Source organism: Pipistrellus kuhlii, unplaced genomic scaffold, assembly GCF_014108245.1.
Source record: "Pipistrellus kuhlii isolate mPipKuh1 unplaced genomic scaffold, mPipKuh1.p scaffold_m20_p_18, whole genome shotgun sequence".
Taxonomy (NCBI): domain Eukaryota; kingdom Metazoa; phylum Chordata; class Mammalia; order Chiroptera; family Vespertilionidae; genus Pipistrellus; species Pipistrellus kuhlii.
Window position 1 is genome coordinate 14,027,412 of NW_023425493.1, and position 21,573 is coordinate 14,048,984.

At 41.3% G+C, this 21,573-nt stretch overlaps 1 protein-coding gene across 2 annotated transcripts in view; it reads right to left on the reverse strand.

Moving 5' to 3' along the window:
* Positions 1-5,516: 5,516 nt before the first annotated feature.
* PLA2G4A (phospholipase A2 group IVA) overlaps positions 5,517-21,573 on the reverse strand; it is a 121,178-nt gene continuing 105,121 nt past the window's right edge. For both annotated transcript variants that reach the window (XM_036442178.2, XM_036442177.2), the window contains 3 exons: positions 15,019-15,214; positions 13,394-13,551; positions 5,517-6,126 (listed from right to left, as the gene is read on the reverse strand). In XM_036442178.2, coding sequence (XP_036298071.1) covers positions 5,995-6,126; positions 13,394-13,551; positions 15,019-15,214 — 486 coding nt within the window. In that variant the 3' untranslated portion in view covers positions 5,517-5,994. The remainder of the gene's footprint in view (positions 6,127-13,393; positions 13,552-15,018; positions 15,215-21,573) is intronic.

Sequence of the window (21,573 nt, forward strand, 5' to 3'; positions counted from 1 at the left end):
AGATGTAATATTTTGGCCTAGTGAAGACTCTGCATTATACAAAATATATGAATTAAATTCATTAAAACAGAATCTATAGTTATAGGAGGTGCTTTAAACGTAATTTTATAGTAATTCTAATATTGGATAAACCTTCAAAAAAGCCAAATGCAATACACAAACAAGATAGCTCACTTCTCACAGGACCTACCAATATGATAAGTTTAGCTTGCCTTTTAAAACTGGGTAGAAGTTTATCTCCTTGAAAAGCAGGTGACAACATTAATTTCACAAAAGCTTCTTAAAAGTATTGCCAAGAGTATATTTCCTCTACGTTTTCCATACTTTCTCCAAATTCCATAGCACACAGTATTTGGCTTTATTCTTATCATTAGTTAACAATCAAAAAATGGGTTCAAGAAAGTTCTGAATATGCAACGATTTACCTGCATCTTTTTCTGTGACACCATTGCCACAAAACTCACATAATTACTTTACACTAAAAAGGTTTCCCACAAAAAATATGAGAAACTCTGGGACTTTAAAACCCTGTCACTAAATTTTGTTTCAGCATTTGAACCCATATGGATGTGGCCAACACTGTGAATGTGTGGTGAGGATCCAGAAGACAATTTGATTTGATGAATTTGGGGCCCAATCATATCTTGGTACAATAGGCAGCAGAGTTTACACAGAGGTAAGTTTGAGTTCCGTTCAGCGAAGAATCACGGAAGCACTGGTCCCTGTAACTCAGAAGTGGGGGGACAGATAAAGAAATAAACCACTGGGCAGTGGAGTTGGGGAGAGAGATAAACGAATCATTGGGCAGTGGGACAGTGCTATAATGGAGATGTGCACAGGGAACAAAGATGCGGGGAAGAACCACGGAGGAGAAAAGGTTTATGTTTGCCTTAGGATGAAGGGAAGGATGAAGGGGTGAGGGCAGGTAGCACCCAGAATAGCTAGGAATTTAAAGAAGTTCCAGGCTCAGGGACAACCTGGTGAAAGCTGTTTGAGAAAGTGTTAGAAACTGAAGGACGATTCGTTCAGTAGGTCATTCACTTCTAAGTTTTCATTAACCTGTGAACATTCCTCATCAATTCGTTTTATTTCTGTGTATCTTTGAATTGTTTTGCAGCAAAGAGCAAAATGGAGAACAGAATGGTTGAATGCCTTTTTAGAAAGGATGTTACATTATTGCAATCTAATTAAATGCATTTTAATAAACACTGCCTTTGTAATTATTCAAAGTGTGTGTATACTTTTGGGGAGACATCCCCTATTTGCCTTCTTTTTTTTTTGGGAACAACCTCTATTTGCTTAAAAAACAAACACTGAAGACAAGTGGATGTAGAACAATTTTTTGAAGAATGCTCCCATCTAGCGGTCAAACTAAGAAATGTACTTACATGTATACATTAATATAGCTTACACATTTGTTAGTTAATATTTTATATGCTGAATATGTTCCTATTCACTAACAGTTAATAATTTATTATTTTCCTTAAGTTATATGAGATACGACAATTAAATCTGTCAAAAACAAAGCAACAGGCCCAACCAGTGTGGTTCAGTGGTTGAGCATCAACCTATGATCCCCAGTAGGGGAAGTGCAGGAGGCAGGCTATCAAAGACTATCTGTCATCATTGATGTTTCTGCCTCTCTCTCCTTCTCCCTTTCTCTCTGAGAGAAGGCGAATAGAGTAAGCATCATGGTTGGTGCAGATTACTGCCTGGAGAAAGTGTCAGGACGCAGTGGGAGGCAAGGGCTTCTCCTAACCCTTTAGGTTCCAGATCCTTCGCTGCCCTGAACTGCATGTCACCCCTTCAGCCAGCCCGGGGCAGCCAGCACCCTCCAGGCCAGGGGAGGTGGGGCACAGTCCTAACATAGTCTTCAGGTGGAGGGGCTCACCCCCAGAAAATCACCCTGGGCAGCTGCTGCAAATTGGCGACAGTCACTCTCATTTGGACCTGCTGCCTGGTGGTGTTGGCGTCCTGGGCTCTGCCCGCAACCAGCACACTCTGGTGTCTCTTAGAAGAAAATACTGCCTGCCGTCCCAGGCGTTCCTGGCAAGGCGGCTCAGTAACCTGGAACTCTGCCCTCAGCGGGAATGTTGCCCTGAGGGTATGTCTGGCCTCATCCTTTGGAGAGCCTGGGGGGCCCCGGGGCCTAGTTCCAGGTCCTGGCGACCTCTAACCGCCCAGCTCCTGCATCCACACTTCTCACTCCCTAAGCCCCTAAAGTAGGGGTGTCGAACTCAATCAGAGAGGGGGCCAAAATCTAAAATCCAGCCTAAATCGCGGGCCGAATGGTTTACTGAACAGTCATAAACTGTCATTGTGATGGAAACGCAGCGGAGTGCAGTGATGACAGCGTGGTGCGGGCCACATTGCAAGGCCTGGCGGGACGGATTTGGCCCGCGGGCCTTGTGTTTGACACATGTGCCCTAAAGTCTCCCTGAGGCAGCAGCTCGCCAAGAGGACTTGCAGCCTAAGGCACTTGTTGGCAAACCATGGCTCCTGAGCCACGTGTGGCTCTTCGGCTCCTTTCGTATGGCTCTTCCACAAAATATCCAATGTGGGCACACACATACAGCGAGATTGAAACTTCATGGCCCATGAGCAGAAGTCGGTTTTCGGCTCTCAAAAGAAATGTCAATGGTTGTACTGTTGATATTTGGCTCTGTTGACTAATGAGTTTGCCAACCACTGGCCTATGGGATCTCTCCCTTTTCCAAACAACAGGCTCCCAGGTGCCTCTTATTAGATGACACCCCACCCACCAGCCTGCCTCCAGCTCCGCCTTCTGGGCCAATGTGCACGTTTGTGTTGTTTAGAGCTCAAAGCCGGGCGGAGGCCTGTGTCCCCAATCCTGTACCACTGATTGCACTCCTGGGCCAGTGACCCTTGAACAAAGCTACCCATGCAAGCTCAATATGCAGGTCCTCAGCCGGCTTTGGTCAGCCAGGGCCTCCCAGACCTGTGGGGCTGGGGATCCACCCCAGCCCAGCTGCCTGCACGTTCTCCAAGTGGGAGGCACCCCATGTTTCCCTCCCTCCCCTCCCAGGCCCTGAAATCACACTCAGGAGTACCTACCTACCTGTCAACTGGCCACAGTCACACTGTCTTGCGGTGTCCTGGCTTCTCCGGCCACCACGTTTCTCACAGTGACACCAGAAGACACCACCGTCACCTCTGGACCTCTCCCCAGCTCATGGCCCCCAAGAACTCTCCAGTGCCCAACCACGTCCGGGTTCCGGATGCCTTGCCACCCTGGGCCCTCGGGGGCATGCAGAACTCACCCCTGCCTGCGCCCTGGGCCCGCCCCGGCCTCCCGGGCCTGAGCAGCCTGCGGAGTCTCCAGTCCAAAGGCAGCCCGGCCGGAAAAGCACCTGCGGCGGCAGCTACAACCTGGCGACCCTCCGTTCCCAGGCGGCCGTGTTCCTGCGAGCCCTTGGCCTCTCCTGCAGCCAGGGCTCCTGGTGTCTGTCTTCCTTAGGCGCTACCTGTTGGCCCGCCCGGCCTTATCCAGAGGGCGTTTGCGCACGTGTGCTGCTTAGGGCCTGGAAGCAGGTAAATAGGTGCCTTGTATCTCATTTCCTGCTCGCGTGCCCGGACTGCCCCGACTCAAGCTGGGTTCTGTCCGTGGCCTTGACGTGAGCGGCTGGCACATGCGCAGTTCCCAAGTGCAGGTCCCCTTGCACCAGCTGCACTGGGCGGGCGGGGCCCTCCAGGCCTGTGAGGCTGGGGTCTGCCTCCAACCTCCTGCATCGTCTGCCCTGCGGAGGGTTGTTCATTCCCTGAGCATGCTCAGAGGCAGGAGCTGCAAATGAAGGACCGTCAGAAGCATTCGGACTTGCTGCCGAGGGTTCTGAGGGTCTCTCTCTAGAATCCTCCCCTCCAGCCTGCCTGGTCCTGCCCTTGCATCCATGAGCTCTGCTTCAGGGGAACACGCGCCTCTGTGCAGGTGAGGGTTTGGGATGAGGCAAATGCCTCGTGTTCCCAAGACCCTGCTTCTGTGACCTGGCCTCCCGGGACTGGTGTCCTGTCCCAGGTTCCTGGTCACCCTGCACTAGGCTTTCCTGCCCTTGTGTGGTTCCCACTTCTTCACCAGGCCCGTGGGAGCCAGGCCCCTCCGGGCGGTGGAGCTGGGCCAGGCCCCAAAGACCTGCCTGGAGTCCAGTGTGGAGGGCCTACCCTGCAAATCAGGAGGCAGCAGCAGCAGCAAGTTGCTACAACAGGCCCCATCTGAACTTACTGCCTTAGGGTCTCCAGAACCTTCCACGAACCCGGGCTCCTCCTTGTCTCCAGTTGCATTTGCCACTGTCCCAGCAAGCGAGGCTCTGAGTCCTGAGAAACCTGGCTTCATTCAGATGATGTGTACGTACAGCCACGGACATTGGCAGATGCCTGCTTTCCCCCATGATGGCGACAAAAAAACCCCCACAAAAAACCACTGGGTTTATGCATTGGCTGTGTCCTCATGCTTAAGATTATACCATGATAACAAGTTGAGGCTAGAATCCTCTTTTTTTTTTTCTTTTCTTTCTTTCTGCTCAAAGCATGTCATGAATTTAATACATTCTTCTAATGAACTCACAAAGAATCATCTCCCTCTCTGCTCAGGGCACGCTGGTCTCTTCCCCTTTCCTGAAACACACTTGGTGCTCCACCTGAGTGTTCGCATTTGCCGTTCCTCCTCCCGCCAGGTCTGCAGTTCCCTGGAGCATCTGCAGTCCCTGCCGCTCCTGCCTCTTCACATCTTCACTCTGACATCAGCCTCTCATTATGAACTTCCCCAGGACCTCATTTAAAATTATACACCCCATCACTTCCCAGCTCCTCCGGTCCCACCTTTAATTTCCTCCTCAGCGCTTACCACTAACCGTCTAGAAACTTGTCTTATCGTTGGTCCCCTCCACTAGAATGCCAGGTCCCTGAAGAGAGGCGCCTGGGTCGGGTTTGTCCGCTGCTGTAGCCCCAGATCTTGCCTCATGAACAGCTCTAAGCACTCATTTGTCCTGAGCATAAATCAACCGGTGAAAGAATTGAGCTGTCAAGTGTTCCCTCCTTCCTTATTTTTGTTTTTAGTCTTTCCTCGTGGGTGGAAATGTGAATGAAAGGTGAAGGAAAAACCAAATGAATAGCCAGCTGAAAGAAAGAGAAGTCAGAGGAAGGAGGAGAAGGAAGGCCTTATTCTTGCAATACAGGCTGTCCCTAGGACAAGTCTGCATATCCAGCCCTTGCCACGCACCTGGATTTCCCTCTGGTGCTTCCTGTAGGACACACAGTCCAGGATAATATCAGCAAAGTAAAAGGTTTAACTAGAAGCGGTTACATTTTTTCTACTTGCTGAATAAATATATACCATTTGCTCAGCAATGTATTCGCAAGAAAAATAGCTGTGATTTAAAATGATAGGTTTCACATATGAATTTAGGATGAACAACTTTTTGGTTTGAAAGCCATGAATTGAGATCTTTCATAGCCACAGTGCAGTATCTCGTTAAAAGTAATAACACTCAGTTACCTCATGCTAACTTGCAAACAAATGTATTTATTTCGCAAATGTATAAATGCAGATATAAATAAAAAATAGTGTTGTCTTGTGGCATGAATCCAGTCAGTGAATAACATTCTCACACAATGCAAAGTCTTATGTATTGAGATTGATAAGTTAAATATTCTAAACAGAAACCACATTATAAAAATAGGACACATAACATAGTTGGCAAGGAATGTCTGAAAATATAGTCTATGTCCCTACATTTGCATCAGGAAATTCATACTGATAGAAAATGTAGCTGAATATATTTTTACATAATCAACATCATCTGTTAACCTAACAAACTTATAAGGGTATTATTCTTATGCAACTTTATATAAATAACTGGTTGAGTATCAATCGGCCTCTTATAATTAGTACTAATGTCTGTGCTGTGCTATTGATCCAGTTGTCATGGAATTTCAAACTGCCTCAGCGTCAGAAATTGCTGGCCCTTTCCAGTACACACACTATGCTGGGGGTTTGCTGAGGAACTCCTTGTTGAAGAATTTTCTTGCCTCAACGTTACTGAGGGAAACAGAGCAACGAGATGGATTCTGTCTTCTGTATTCAATGCTTTCAAGGATGGCACTCTTGATCACCTGCAAATAGAGGCAAAAGAGGTATCATTAGTGCTGCTCTGAACTCATTTAAACATGATTGCTCAAAACACAAACCCAATTAATCTTCTTACTATAGTATCTACAGTAATAAAAGAAAGATGCAAATTGACCATACCTTTACAATGCCCACTAGCCAACCAGGAGTATGCAAATTAACCCCACAAAGATGGTGGGTTAATTTGCATACATGGGAATTCAGTGGCCAGGGGCAGGACACTTGCATTATCACCACGGCGATGATGCAGGTGTTTTGTACCACCCCAGCCGCTCCAGGTCTCTGGGCAGTGTGGGAAGGCAGAAAGGCGGCTCCAGGCTGGGTAAGAAAGGCCCATTCTGCATGAATCTTAATGCCTCGGGCATCTAGTATGTATATATTTAAGTTCAACATCTCACCGTTACACTTTTGTTAAGCTCATATTCAAACATTCTTCCCTCCCCTACCAGACAAAAATCTATCCTGGGAATGTTCCAGGTTTTGTGCTGATAAAATTGGGAATAAAATAGTCATAACATGGTAAATTTATTTTCATTCTGTCCTCCATTGGGAAGGCAATAAGAGGGAAGAAACAGCAATTACTAAGTCTAGAATTTACAGTCAGTGGACAAATGGAAATGAAGAGCCGCAGGGAAGTGGCTCCCCCAAGCCTAACGAAAAGAAAAGGCATTGCTGGTGAATTTCCCTGCTTCCTCAACTAAATAGATACAGTTATAAAACATGGATGTTTTATCTAGAAAACACTGGGCTTCGAGTTTTTATTGATGATGGCTATGTTTTATTCAGAATATTCTCTACATATACTCAAATGAATGGTGACTGCAACCTCTAAGAACTGCTATTACACTTATCACATGCTTCTCTGGTATGAGGTTAACCTAGTTAGAAACATCTAGAAAATTTGGGATTTGGCTGAAGAAGTTGCTGTAGAGCAATGGGAACGGGCTTCGCGAGAGAGGTGTGGATTGCAGTCTTGGCTCTGCTGCCTTTTTAGAACTCTGTCACCATCAGGAAGGCCCATTCCCCAGGATGGGACTACAGGATTTCATCCTAATGACACCTCTAAGAGAGAAGTCTCAGACACAGGGACAAGTCACAGGGATAGCCAGCCTACAACCCCCTTTCATCTCTACCCCAGGATCTCTAAGCAACATTAACGTATTATCCACACGTTCTTAAGCCCTCTGCCCTGGGGAGGAGTATGTGGCAAGTCTGAGCAGTGTAGGATCCCATGGCCCCCTCCCACCCAGAGCTGGTGTGGCCCACTTGGCCTTGGAGAGGTGTGCACAGAGGGGTTTCCCCATTCCCACAGCCGATCTCTCTGGGAAAGCCAGGTTCAATGCCTGGAGAAGAGAGAGGTGTGGCCTGGATGTAGCTGAGTATATTTTTACATAATCAACATCATTGGTTAATCTAACAAACTAATAAGGGTATTATTCTCATGCAGCTTAATAATAGGGGTATTATTCTCATTAAAGTAATATTCTGCGACTTCATGTCGGGCCCGATGGGCAGGCTCCCCTGTTCTCTAATAGCAACTTGAAACAATAAGCAGTTGTGTTGTGGAAGGGAGCCTGTCACAGGAATATGCACCTTTATTTGCTTTGTGATTTTTAAGTTTATATAGGGAGGGGTGGGCAAAAGCAGGTGTGCAGTTGTGAGTAGGTGAAACAGTTTATTCTTGTATTATTTATTAATTATTGTATTGTTTCCATATGAACAGCTGTAAAGCTACTGCCCACCCTGTCTGGATAATTGTCTTCTGAGAAAACTGGGCTCAACTGTTATGGAGTCTTTTAAAGAAGATATTTGCTGACCCCATTTACCCAAGAGTAAGGGAAACACAGTTTGTTCTATTGCAACAGAAGAGGCTTCTGGCCTGGGAGGGAGACCTGAGCATTGGCCTTCAGGAGCAACACATTTTGGCTATGTGAGATCAAGGGGAATTAGCGGAAATTCTTGAGTCTGTTTCCTCTTCTTTAAAACGAGAATAGTCATACGAATCTTGGCTTTTGTAGGGATTGATGATCATTTGTAAAAAGTACTTTGCACAGTGCCTGGCACATAGGCAACATTCCATAACTAGTGTCTATTTCTATTTGTTATTATTTTCAAGCTGAACTATAAATGTGAAGCTATAATATTTACTAGAAGCAAAATCACCAGGTATTGCCAATAGTAGGCTTATTATTTGGTAAAAGTCGGCAAATCAATTCCGAGATCAAATGTGTCCTACCACGTCTTCTGTTAACACTTTTTAAAATAATTGATTTCAGAGAGAGAGAAAAGGAGAAAGAGGGAGAGAGAGGTAGAGAGAAACATCCATTTGTTGTTTCACTTATGTATGAATTCATTGGTTGATTCTCTTTTTTAAAATATATTTTTATTAATTTCAGAGGGGAAAGGAAAGGGATTGGTAGAAACATTAATGAGAGAGTCATTGATCAGCTGCCACCTACACGCCCCCTAATAGGGTGAAGCCCACAATCTTGGCATGTGCCTTGACTGGGAATCAAACCAGGATCACCTGGTTCATAAGTCAATGCTCCGTCACTGAGCCACATGGGCTGGGCTGGGCCATTGATTGATCCTTATATGTGCTCTCACTGGGGACCCCAGGGATTGAACTCACAACCTTGGCATATTGGGACGACATTCTAATCAAAAGAGTTACCTAGCCCTTGCTACAACTTCTTTTAATAATCTCCCCGCCTGTGCTTCTGGTCAAGATGGAGGAGTAGGTAAACATTGTACATGCCTTCTCCCAGGACCACATCAGAATTACAACTAATTTATGGAACAATCAACCTGGAGAACCATCTGAAGACTAGCTGAAGAGAACTCCTAGAACTAAGGACATAAAGAAGCCACATAGACACCGAAAATAGTATTTACACTGCAATTTAAAAATTGTTTTAAAAGGAAAAAAATATCTCCCTTCCTTTCTGGAGATCAAATCACCAAGTTTTCTCCTTCAACACAGCAGCACAAGATGCATCAACTCTTATTACAGAGAAGTACTAAGTAAAATAAAAATCAGCTATTTCCTTTCCAAACACCTGAAAAGTTTTAACCTATAAAAGATCAAAGGGGAGATTTATCCTGATAAAAAACTGTTGATTCCTTTAGAATGAATTCATGAGCACAAAAAGTTAGCAGTATCAATATCAATAGTCAGTGTATTTTCCATAATTGGACCTTGGCAGGTGTTTCTAGGAAAAAGGACATTTTTTATAAATTAAAATTAATATTTATGCAATTCTGAAAGACCCAAATCATACGCAATGAGAATGTGCAAGTTGAACCACTAGGTGGCACATTAATACTATGAAACCATTAACCAGATTTTTTTTTTCAGATTACTGCAAAAAACACCAATATGCTATGATTTATAATTCTGTGTGATATAAACAAAGTGGCTAAACCCAATACTATATCTGATGCTAAACTGAAAATTTCCAGCATGATACATGGTACAACTTGATGCCCCAAAAAAGCAATATGTCATTTTTGAATCTTCCTGATTTTTCATAATTAGAAGTAGTGTTTATATCTAATTTCCTCTTTCATTCACCCCTGAAATCCATTGAGATTCCAAATCTTCTCTGCCAGGTACCCTAGCATTTACCCTCACATCCCCATTGCCTGCCTCTATATGTGACATGTGTCATTTCTCACTTGTGTCATTCACTAGCCTCCCCACTGTTGTTCCAGAACATTTAAATCTTTGGCAGTAAGGGCAGAGAACCAGAAAAGAAAACATGTAAAAGGAATGAGTTTTAGTTCCAAAAGGAACAGATGTAGAACAGCAAGTTTGGAAATAATCCACAAGCAAATGTTAAATTCCAACAGAAAAATTAAAAGTGAGCCCAAAGAGGAAGTTATAGTATTTAATTGGAGAAAGAAATAAAAATTACAAAGATAGAAAAATACAAGAAGGCATACTGGTCTAAATTACTGAGAATTTTCTGGTTAATCTCTGCCTTCCCAAGGAATGAATACCGGTGTTGGGGAAGCAGCGACCTTTTACGTCTTATCGTTTTTGATGCCCACATTTAGAATGTGGAAGGGAAACAATAAATATTTGTAAAATTAATGAGTTCACAGAAGGTTATCATTAAATGTTGAATTAAGCAGGAATTAAGCATGGGGACAGTGAGTCCTGGGTTGAATCGAAGGACAGATAAGATTTTATCAGTTGAGTGGAAAGATTGGGCATTCTCCATGGAAGGATAACTTATAAAAAGGCTGAAGATGGAAGGCCATGGCATATCTAGGAAACATCTGGAATAGCTGAAGCACTCAAAACTTCCTTGTGTTTTTGTTGTTTTGTATTGTGTGTTGTGACATCCCTCTTTCCTAAAACAGTGCCTGTCACAGTAGGTACTCAATAAATGTGTTGAATTAATGAAGAAATATGATGGAAAGAGATTACAGGAAACATTAAAGGTAGATAGATGAATTTGGGCCAATTATGTTAGGCCATGATACTTAAAAGCTTCTAAATTATTTTTGAAAAGATGAAAACTTTAACTTGTACCTAGATACTCAATATGATGAAGAAATACCAAATTAAGAAGTACCCATATGTCTGGGTATGAGCTTTTCCTCATTTTAATTAGCATCTAATGTTTAACACCTTATAGAATTGTTTGAAAACAAAATTTAAAAGCTCATCATTATCATCATTGACATATGCTGAATAAACTCACACACAATGGGCTTATAGAGTGTGCCTATCGAATTGATACATTGAATGAGGGGGACTGCATAGCAGTACATTTTCTTGTGATGGCTGAATCAACGAGGTCCTACAGATCCCAGAGGTCATATTTCCTCCAGATGAAAGTTAATGCATGAGCAGAGCCGGTGGCCGCGCTCTCTGGCCAGACACATACTCTGTACAGATTCTCCATGGTCAGGAGCTCTGCCTCCAGGCTGTCTCCTCGCCCTTGCTATCCCCTCTGCCTAACACATTAAATTCTTCACCAGTTTCAATTACATTTAAAAAATCATTCACAAAAATGTTACTGCGAATTTTAGGTGCCAGGCATTGTGCTCAGTATCTCTGGAAGATACAAGGTAAAGAAGGCAAGTCATTGTTTTCCATCTATAGTTTAAGAGCAGAAGGCACTATGAACAATGATAACAATTACTGTCATTATCCCATTAGCTGATTCTGTTTATTGAATGTCCTTAGATGCCCTTAAATGATATTGTTTTAGTTAATCCTCACCCTAATCTGTAAGGCAGGTAGCGTGGTTTCCCTGGGAAGGTGGAATTTGGAAAGATTAACCTACATGCCCAAGATCACGCAGCCCAAGAGGCAGCCAGCAAGCATCTGAACACCCAGTTTGGTCTGACTCCAGAGTTTCCGAATTTCCCTCATACCACACGTCTCTTAGTCTAAGTCACCAAATTTCAGGTTGCGTGAAATACTACTGGGGTGAAAGCACTTGGGTGACAGTCAGGGGAAAGGAATCTGGGAAGGTTGAGTAAGCCAGAAACCTGACGCCAAGGACAGACCCAGGCTGCTGTCACAGAGTGAGCACTGGCAGAGCAGAGGCTTTCCGAAGAGTAACTGGAATTCAGGAATCCAGCTTCCCCATCGTGGGCCAGCCAGGATCTCTGGGGAAAATGCAGCCACTGAAGCGTACAGCTGTCAGAGACGGCGTAGCCTCTCCAGAGGGAAAATTTATGCCCGCATATGAATTGAAGATGAGAATGTGCCTTGGCCTCAAACTTGAAAAGTGTCTTCCTAAGGAGCTGGCAGTCAAGTCTTTCCATGAAAAGAGTTTATATGCAGTGTCCAATTTCAAGCAGCTCTGACAGTCCACAGTCAGCACAAGTAACCTGCTCTATCAAATGGTGTGGGAATGCATTATTTGGCTAATGTGAGCCTGATGGAGTCTCCAGCATCCTACCGCAGCAGTTTCGTTGTTCTTTATCATCACTTATCAAGAAGCTTTGGTTTTGATAAACTATGTTTTCTCGGTAAAAAGTGGGTACAAGGAAGAGTTATCAAGGGAGGGATAAAATGTCAGTGAAAACTGGAAGTCTTAGCTGGGTGTGAGGTGCACTCAGGTGCATGTTCACACAGACACACAACCAGGGATTACTTGAACACAAGTTTCAGTGGTCATATAATTTAAGAGGAAGCCTATATCCATTCATTCAAACAACATCTATTTACTGCCTCCGTTGCTATTACTTAGGAAGACCTATCTATATTCTCTTTTTTTTTTTTAAATATTTTTTTTATTGATTTCAGAGAGGAAGGGAGAGAAGGAGAGAGACAGAAACATCAATGATGAGAGAATCATTGATCGCTGTCTCCTTTATGTTGCAGGATTAAGCCTGCAACCCAGGCATGTACCCTGACTGGGAATCAAACCATGATCTCCTGGCCATGGGCATGGCTCAGTGGTTGAGCATTGACCTATGAACCAGGAGGTCGATTCTGGTCAACAGCACATGCCTGGGTTGTGAGCTCAATCTCCAGTAGCGGGTGTGCAAGAGGCAGCTGATCAATGATTCTCTCTCATTATTGATGTTGATCTATCTCTCTCAATCTCTCCCTTTCTCTCTGAAGTCAATAAAAAAATTTTTTTTAAAAACACACACACACAAAAAAACAAAAAACCATGACCTCCTTGTTCTTAGATCAAAGCTCAACTATTGAGCCAAGATGGCTGGGCCAGTTTATATTCTTAATTCTGGGCTTGGCAAAGATCTTGAAGTATATCCATCGTGGTACAGAATTCAGACACAGATAGGTAAGGTTCCCATTTAATGAATGAGCAGCTTCTGTTTGTCAGGCACTGTTCACACATCACTTGGTTAAAGAGTTGCCACTGCCGTTATGATAGATGCTGCTACACACCTGATTTAGAGATGAGTCAACTGTGGCCCAAAAAGTTTAAGTACCTTATTCAAAGTCACCCAAGTAGCCTGTCTGAGATATAAACATGATATAAAGTTGCTTCTACATGCTATGTGGGGACAGCTCTTGGAAACAATGAAATGATAGTATAAAATGAATTCTCTGCCCATGTGGAGGCATTGGTTTTCTTACTTGTGAATTTTATAGGTTCTTCTGGAGATTAATAATTCATGAAAAACAAAATGGTAAAATTTGGGTGGTATCCTTCATAAGCCTTGTTTTTATTTTTAATTAATTAAAAAGAAGTACTGCTGTGGTCATGTGATATGAAATATTTGACATTGTCAATAATTGGAGGAGATACTTACATCGATGTTGTTCAGGGTATTAAAGTACATCAGATCATGCAGCCTCTTGAATGCTTGATTTGGATATTGAAAGTTGAAAGTTGAAAATGGTGATTCAGGGTCATCAAAAATATCAAAATCAGCTATTTCTTTCTCTTCCTTAGTTTCTCTTGGAACACCTAAATATAAAAAAAAAAAAAAAAAAAAAAAAAAAAAAAAAAAAAAAAAAAAAAAAAAAAAAAAAGTCTCAAGTGGGATATTTGGAAAACTACAAGATATCTCTAAAACCCAGGAATAAAACATACAAAGAGTCATAAACGTAACATGGGGAGCCCCCATTGAGGTCATATAATCTGTATATACATCATAGTGTCCCCATCATATGGCTTGGGTGAGGACTCCTATGTTTTGATGGGCAACTTCCAATTGCCAGGGTTTGCACCTCTGTGCCTAAGGGCCTCCTATCCCCCCCCCCCCCCCCCCCCCCCTGCAACGGTGGAAGTCTGATCAGCTCATCAGCACAAGGCCCAGAACACGATAAATCACTCCTCGCAGGCAGCAGGCAGCCAAACACTCTAAGGACTTAGGATTTAAACACTCGAATTCCCTTGCCTCGTCCTGTGTAAGGGGAAGGATGATTCTGCAGCATAAGTTTATCCCATTTCCTAGCGTTTTCCAGCAGGAGAAAGTCTCTTCCTCGTAGCCGACTTCTAGTTCACCCAAATGAACTATATGCACTTGAACCCTTTGCTCAGAATCAGCTTTTGGGGGAACCCAAAACCAAACATTATCTAATTTTCTTCATGCCCTAATCAGCCTTGAGAATTAACAGCGATAGAAAATTCTCTAGGTTTCAAGTTCAAGAACTAAGTGTGAGTCATAAAAACACCCAACCATATCCATCCTTGCTCTGTCTTCCTTTGCCATCTAGAAAAAAGATCACTTTCTTCTCCATAGTTCCCTGTTAAGTCCCCCATGACTATTTTAGTGTGTGTTTCCTTTTACATCTACATATTCTGCTCCTAAAATAGTCTGATGTTTAGGCCTTCAGGATTCTGCCTGTCAACCTCCAGCTCTCCTTTGGTTGATCAATATTTTCCAGGATACTAAAGAGCTTATGGGCTCCTCTGGATGTGGTACAACAGTATGACTTGCTTTGAACTTAAATCTTTTTCTATGAAATATAACCTGGCAACATGAAATTACCAGCCATGTCAGCCATGTTGTGCTGCTCAATTACATTCATCTTGTGGTCAGCTCAAATTCCCAGAACCTCTGCATGATTTGTTCTGAAATAAGGGCTCCCTTAAATGGTGATATTCAAAGTATTTAACTAACCCTTACGATAAAGGCCCCAACCAATCAGAGCAAACATAATTGAAGTAAAGCCCCAGAGTTTTTGGCTGAGCTGATTGAGCCAGTTATTAACCCTTCAGTTCTTGGATTGTGAAGAACCTAGGGGATCATGGAGTGAGAAAGATGGGGAGCACTTGAGGGTCCTAAGATAGCAGTTATTCATCAAGGGAAGGGAAGCATTCAACATTGTAATGGCCAGTACAGCAAGTGCCAGTGTAGACCAGCTTAATGTGAGACTTGCTCCTTTACCAGGTCTCTCCTTTGCAGAATACGGCCTATTCTCCACGTACCTGGAGCCTTGTACTTTCTGAAGTTGATGTTGGCCAGGACAAAGTGGATGACAGTTGGGCAATCCTTGTCCATATCAGAGTTCTTGGGTTTAAAGACATAGCACTCCTTCAGCCCTTCTCGATCAAAAACGTTAGGGTCGATCTTGGGAAAGGGGAGCTTGTTCATTTTAGCCCACTTTTCTGCAAGCAGAAGTTCCTATGGAAGAGAGGGAAAGAGGCATTTGGGAATTTCCGGTCTTCATTTGTTCAGTTGGTCTGGCCATCATTCAATATTCACTAGGTGTGTACTGTGTGCTAGCACTGTGCTTCTCGCTAAGACAGACTATGACCCTCCTCTCAGGAAGCTCAATCTCAAAAACCTTAAAAGTCTTCTGTGAATAAACTCAGTCCTATTATGTTAATTCTTGGTTCAAGACTTGGTCCATAGGAGGCACTGGAAATTTTATTAATGAACTGAACTGAATGAAATTATATAGATGTAATTGCTACAAGAGAAAAAAAAAAACAGTATGGATTCTGAGCATTTTTAAGCACTGTGAATGTTTGTTTTTTTAAAATATATTTTTATTGATTTTTCACAGAGAGGAAGGGAGAGGGATAGAGAGCTAGAAACATCTATGAGAGAGAAACATCGACCAGCTGCCTCCTGCACAGCCCCCACTGGGGATGTGCCCACAACCAATGTACATGCCCTTGACCAGAATTGAACCCGGGACCCTTCAGTCCGTAGTCTGACGCTCTATCCACTGAGCCAAACCAGTTTCGGCCCTGTGAATGTTTTTTTTTTTTTAACTCTCAGGAGTCAATGAACCTGTTACTGAATTTTTACCTATATCAATACACAAAACTAATAATAATTAATACATGTTATGTATGCAAAAAATATTTTACCTATGTCATTTCCACACCACAAATGATCATAACTTTTGCGTATACAAAAATATTTGAGTTACTCTGCTTGATTTTTTTGGTAGTTGTTTGTATTTTTTTTTTTGGGGGGGGGTTGTTTTGTTTATGACAAGTCATCAGTACATGTGCAGTGGCCAAGCGTGGACGGTACAGAGGTACCAGGAGCGGGGAGGGTTCTGCGATTGTTTTCACATGTTAGGCTCCCTTCCTGGGGAGAGGATTGGACCTCCCCACCAGAATGAGAAGACGCCTGGGTCAGAGCCACAGCAGCTGATCTGCAGCTGCAGACACAGAACGTGACCAAGAAATGCATATTTGTTGTCGGCCACCGAGTTTTCAGTTTCTTTCTGCATCGAAGCTGACTAAGGCTGTGAGTAAGCACACACGTGATATTACATTTAAACGGGAGGATATAAATCAACACAGAGACATGCGGCGAACAAGGTTATTTCTATTTATATCAGCTTACGGGGGAATGGGACAAGTCAGAAACGGGCGCTGGGGCCAGATTGTCTGAGTTAAAGTGTGAGTTATGGGACCGTGGGCACATTTCTGAATGTTTCCACACTCAATACCATCAAATATAACATAAGGATGGTTATAATAATACACAATCTCATAAGATTGCTATTAGAATTATTTGAGGGCTGAAGTATGCAGCGACACTCTGCTAATGGTACAATGGAGAGCATAAGTGACAACAAGCAAACAAACACGGACCAGGCTATCCACTCTCCCGGAAATAGTGGACTCCCAAACCCTCTGCAGGTATATCTCACCTGTTCCTATCTCTCTGCATCTCATGTTATAGCCTATAAAATAGAGTTAATGCTATTATCTTTCTCAGGATTGCTGTGAGGACTAAATAAGCTAATGTGTTTTCAAAACCTCAGTGATTTCTATTTTTTTAAAAAGTACTTTTTTTTTTTTTAATATATGTTTATTGGTTTCAGAGAGAAAGGGAGACGGAGCGAGAGATAGAAACATCAATGATGAAAAAGAATCATTGATCAGCTGCCTCCTGCATGCCCCCTACTGGGGATGGAGCCTGCAACCTGTGCATGTGCCCTTGACCAGAATCGAACCTGGGACGCCCTCTCCACTGAGCCAAATCACCTGGGGCAGAAAAGAAATACTACTTAAAAATAGCACCTTAAACTTAGAGAAAAAATATCCTTTTCATTGGATTTTCACTGTTCTTGATGGTTGTGGAAAGTCATGAATTTGAAAACTCTCCCTCAAAACCACTTACAAAGAAATAAACATATGGGAGAACAAAAGATTTAATATTAAATCTTATATTCAAGCATTAAAGTCCATTAAAGCGTTTGTTTCATAAACTACCAAACTAAATGCAGAGTGAGCAAAAGTAGGTTTCCAGTTGTTTATACGGAAAAATAATACAATCATTAAACAATAACACAAGAATAAACTGTGTTTCACATATTCACAACTGGAAACCTTCTTCTGCCCACCCCTATTTGATTGTAGTTCAAATCCCATGCATATTAGCACGTTCTTGCTTGAAATTTGAGAAAACTTTTATCACTGACTCCTTTTCCCCATTCAGTTGAATTACTCAGCTGGTTGCTTCTTATCTAGCACTGGTATTCCTTCAAGACGTGTCACCATCAAAATAAAAGCAAAAGTTCACAGTGTGAATCAATTGCGTGAGACTAAAGAGCAAAAAGAGCGTTCCAGTGTTTACAAACATGACTCAAGAGGATGACCAAGGATGTGTGGAGAAAGAGGAAAAGCGAATTGAATGAGGTAAAAGACCAGGTTATTTTTAGATAGATATTTTATGCTGGAATTCGGAAGTGATGGAAACTTTCCCTTTCCTTATATGATCCTGATGTGGAAATGATTAAAACCAGTGACCTCAAAGATTACAGGATGGAAAAACCGTATCCTCTAAGACGTCTCATTTCTCTGCTTGTAAAGACAGAAACATGACACAGACTATGAGTAGAACAGAAGAGTTTGAAAAGAGTGTTTGAAAAGAAAGCATTGAGCGAAGACATTGTGGCTCCACACATTAGAGCAATATGCCAGACTGTTCTAGGAAAGCTATCCATCTTGGTTGTTACTCGACACCTCAGGTGCTTCAGGTTTCCAGAGATTAATTCATGGTAAATTTACACAGTACTAACTAAAATGATTTTCTGTGGAGAGAACAATTTGATAGTATCCTTCAAAGCAATACTCTGTAAAATGTTTGTGCTCATTTTTGAGAATAAAACATCTTGAAAGACAGAAGACAATCTAAATAACAGAAATATAATTAAACTATAATATGAATGGTACATTTTTGTTTTATCTATTTATAAATAAGAAATATATTTATATCTATCTATTATGATAAATTAGCGTTTCTTTATAAGAAATGAGTATTTTCTCTATACAAACCTAGGATATGCACTTTCTAAGATGTTTCTTATTGTTTTAAAGCAGTTTTTAGATTATGGAAAGTTATGAAGTGTACATATGTAAATACATTTACAGAATCTTTAAAAATTATTGAAGCAACTAACGTAAGATACAAGAGATAGAAACTATAATTTAGAAGTCATTATTCTAAGGTGTGGGTTTTTTTTTTTTTTTTTGCCATCCTCATTTCTAATAAAAGCACGTTGGTATTAGGATCCAAGAGCTTTGTAAAGCAACATGCATGAAAATAATTTTCTATGTCTAATCGTGTGTAGAATTTACGTAACATTTTGCAGTTCTTGTTAGTTCTTCACTAAGAGGTTACAGGCAGGGGAAGGGTGGGTGGTTAGGAAGAAATCAGCCTAAGAACTTTTATGCATATATGCATACCCATGGACACTGACAATAGGGTGGTGAAGGCCTAGGGTGGGGAGGGGGGGGATGGAAGTTAGAACACTTAGAAGAGGTCAATGGGGGGTGGGGGTGGGGGGAGGGGACATATGTAATACTTTCAACAATAATGATTAAAAATAAATAAAGCATATATATAAAATGAATGTTGAATATTTGTATTCATCACAAGATAATATGTTTCTCAAGGACCAATATAGATTTAGTGGTCTGAGTGACAGTCTTCTAAAAAATAAGTAAAATTAGCCCTAGCCAGCTTGGCTCAGTAGATAGAGCTTCAGCCTTTGGACTGAAGGGTCCCAGGTTCGATTCTCATCTCTCATTATTGATGTTTCTATCTCTCTCTCCTCCCTTCCTCTCTGAAATAAATATATATTTTTTTAATGAAATTAGGAAAAAAAATTGCCTTAACCTCCTAGGACCTGTGAATATAACCTTATTTGGAAAAGGGATTTTTGTAAGTGTAATTAAGTTAAGGGTCTGAAGATGAGATCATCATGGATTATCTGGGCGGGCCATAAATCCAATGACAAACGTCCTACCACGTAAAAGTGTTGATAAGAAGAAGAGAAGGAAGAGACTGAGATTGGAATTGTTCGGCCACCAGCCAGGAGAGCCTGGCACTACTATTGTAGAAGCTGGGAAAGGTCAGGCGGAATTATCCTGTACAACCTTGGGAGGGAGTGTGGCCCTGAGGATTCCTTGATTCCATTTTTGGCCTCCAGAACTGTGAGAGAGTGCATTTCTGTTGTTTGAAGCCACCATGATGGAGGTGAGTTGTTATGGTGACCCCAGAAAATCAATACCAGAGGTAAATCTGGAAAAGCTACAATTATTAACATGGGGTTCTCTTTATCAGCCACAGTGGGTTGATGCCCACAAAGCTAAGTCTGGTTTGGCCATGATGGTGTGAATCAATCTAAAAATCCTAAGTAGATCATATGTGGAGGTGCTAAGACAATGATCAAGCCCTAATGTCAATAAATAAATCAAGATAATATGGAAAACCACTGATTCTTTCCCCATTATTTGTGGGTTTAAATGGAATTTTTACCCTGGCTGAAATATCAGGAGATAAAGTTCATTTAGATACATTACTTCTTTCATTTTGTAAAGACTGGTTCAAATTTCCTTCCTCCTCTCTTCACCTTCTCCTTCTCTCACTGCCTCTTTCTTTTCTCCCTCCTTCTTTCCTTTTATTTTTAAGAGAATGAACTCATTGTTCAGGATTCTGGTCACTAAGCATTTAAAAGAGCACTGAAAAACTGAGCTAGATAAAAGGCAATATAATGTACAATAACATAATTTACAGCACAATAACGCTAATCTATTACTCTCCATAAAATTTAGTAAGGTGAAGGGGAAAAATATCTAGTTGGAAGCTCTGAATTCTTCTATCTTCTTTACTTGTTTCTCAAAAGATCCAAAGGTGTTTTTTCCTAATTTTACAATCTGATTATTTTGTAAATGAAGACCCTGGCTTACATTCCTGGTCAACATTAAAGAATAATCCTATTAGAATAATTCCTGAATGGACCCTAATGGTAAGCTAAATTTGCATGGCATATACCTAAGTTATTAAATGTTCAACAACAAAAAATGACAAAATGAAACATAGAGCTGCTTTTAAAAAATCAAATAATAAGAGTATTACTGAGATTCACAAGGCTCTTTATATCTGATCTATTTATAGGGTGTGTCTATTAATCTAAAAATAAATAGTATCACAGACATTGATGTCATCAACTTTCAAGGCTAGTTACAATACAGATATAATAAATAAAATGGTTGCCTTTATCAAAAGTCCAGATATCATCATTCTCTATCTCCCTGACAAGATCTGAAAATTATACTTATGAAATGCTAATAATAGTAGCTGTGAAATAAAGTTAATGGTTCTAATATTTTGCCTAGCATTTATGGTTTGCTTTTTAAAAATGTATGTTTATTGATTTCAGAGAGGAAGGGAGAGGGAGAAACATCAATGATGACAGAGTGATTAGTTGCCTCCTTGTATGCTTCCCACTGGGTATCAAGCCGGCAACCTGGGCATGTACCCTGACCGGGAATTGAACTATGACCTCCTGGTTCATAGGCTGATGTTCACTCAACCACTAAGCCACACTAGCCGGGGTATGGTTTGCTTTTTTTTTTTTTTTTTTTTTTAATTACAAATGACATTCATATTTCAGTCTCAAAAATATAAAATTATTAATGATTTAGTCACCTTAATAAAATCATATTGCATATATCCAGTTATTACATTGGCATTTCTCCTCTCCTTCCAAAGGACTTTATGTATATTTCTCATCAATTTCTAAACCTTATTAATTATATCTAAAAAGTAAAGCAGTGTTAAATAAATTTTTGCATATTCACAATAGAAGTATTATGCTGTGTTTATAATGTTTAAAATTTTTTTTACTGGTATGGGGAAAAAAATCCTGATATAATTTTAAGTAGAAAGAAGCAGTGTGCAAAGCTATGTGATCCTGGTGCTCACACACATGCATAAGAGGGACTAAAAGAAAATACCAAAATGTAAGCAGCTATTGTTTACAAATAGCAGAAGCACTTGAGATATATTCTAAATTTTCAAAATTTTTACAATGAGCACATATCCTTCCTAATTAGAAATAATGAATCAAAGTACAGTTACAAACTAACAAACTACAGTGGTTCTTTTTAGATATACAAAACGATATTCTAAAACTTGTTTCCAGTTTTCCCAACACCATTTATTGAATAGACTATCTTTACCTTATTGTATGTTCTTGCCTCCTTTGTCAAATATTAATTGACCAT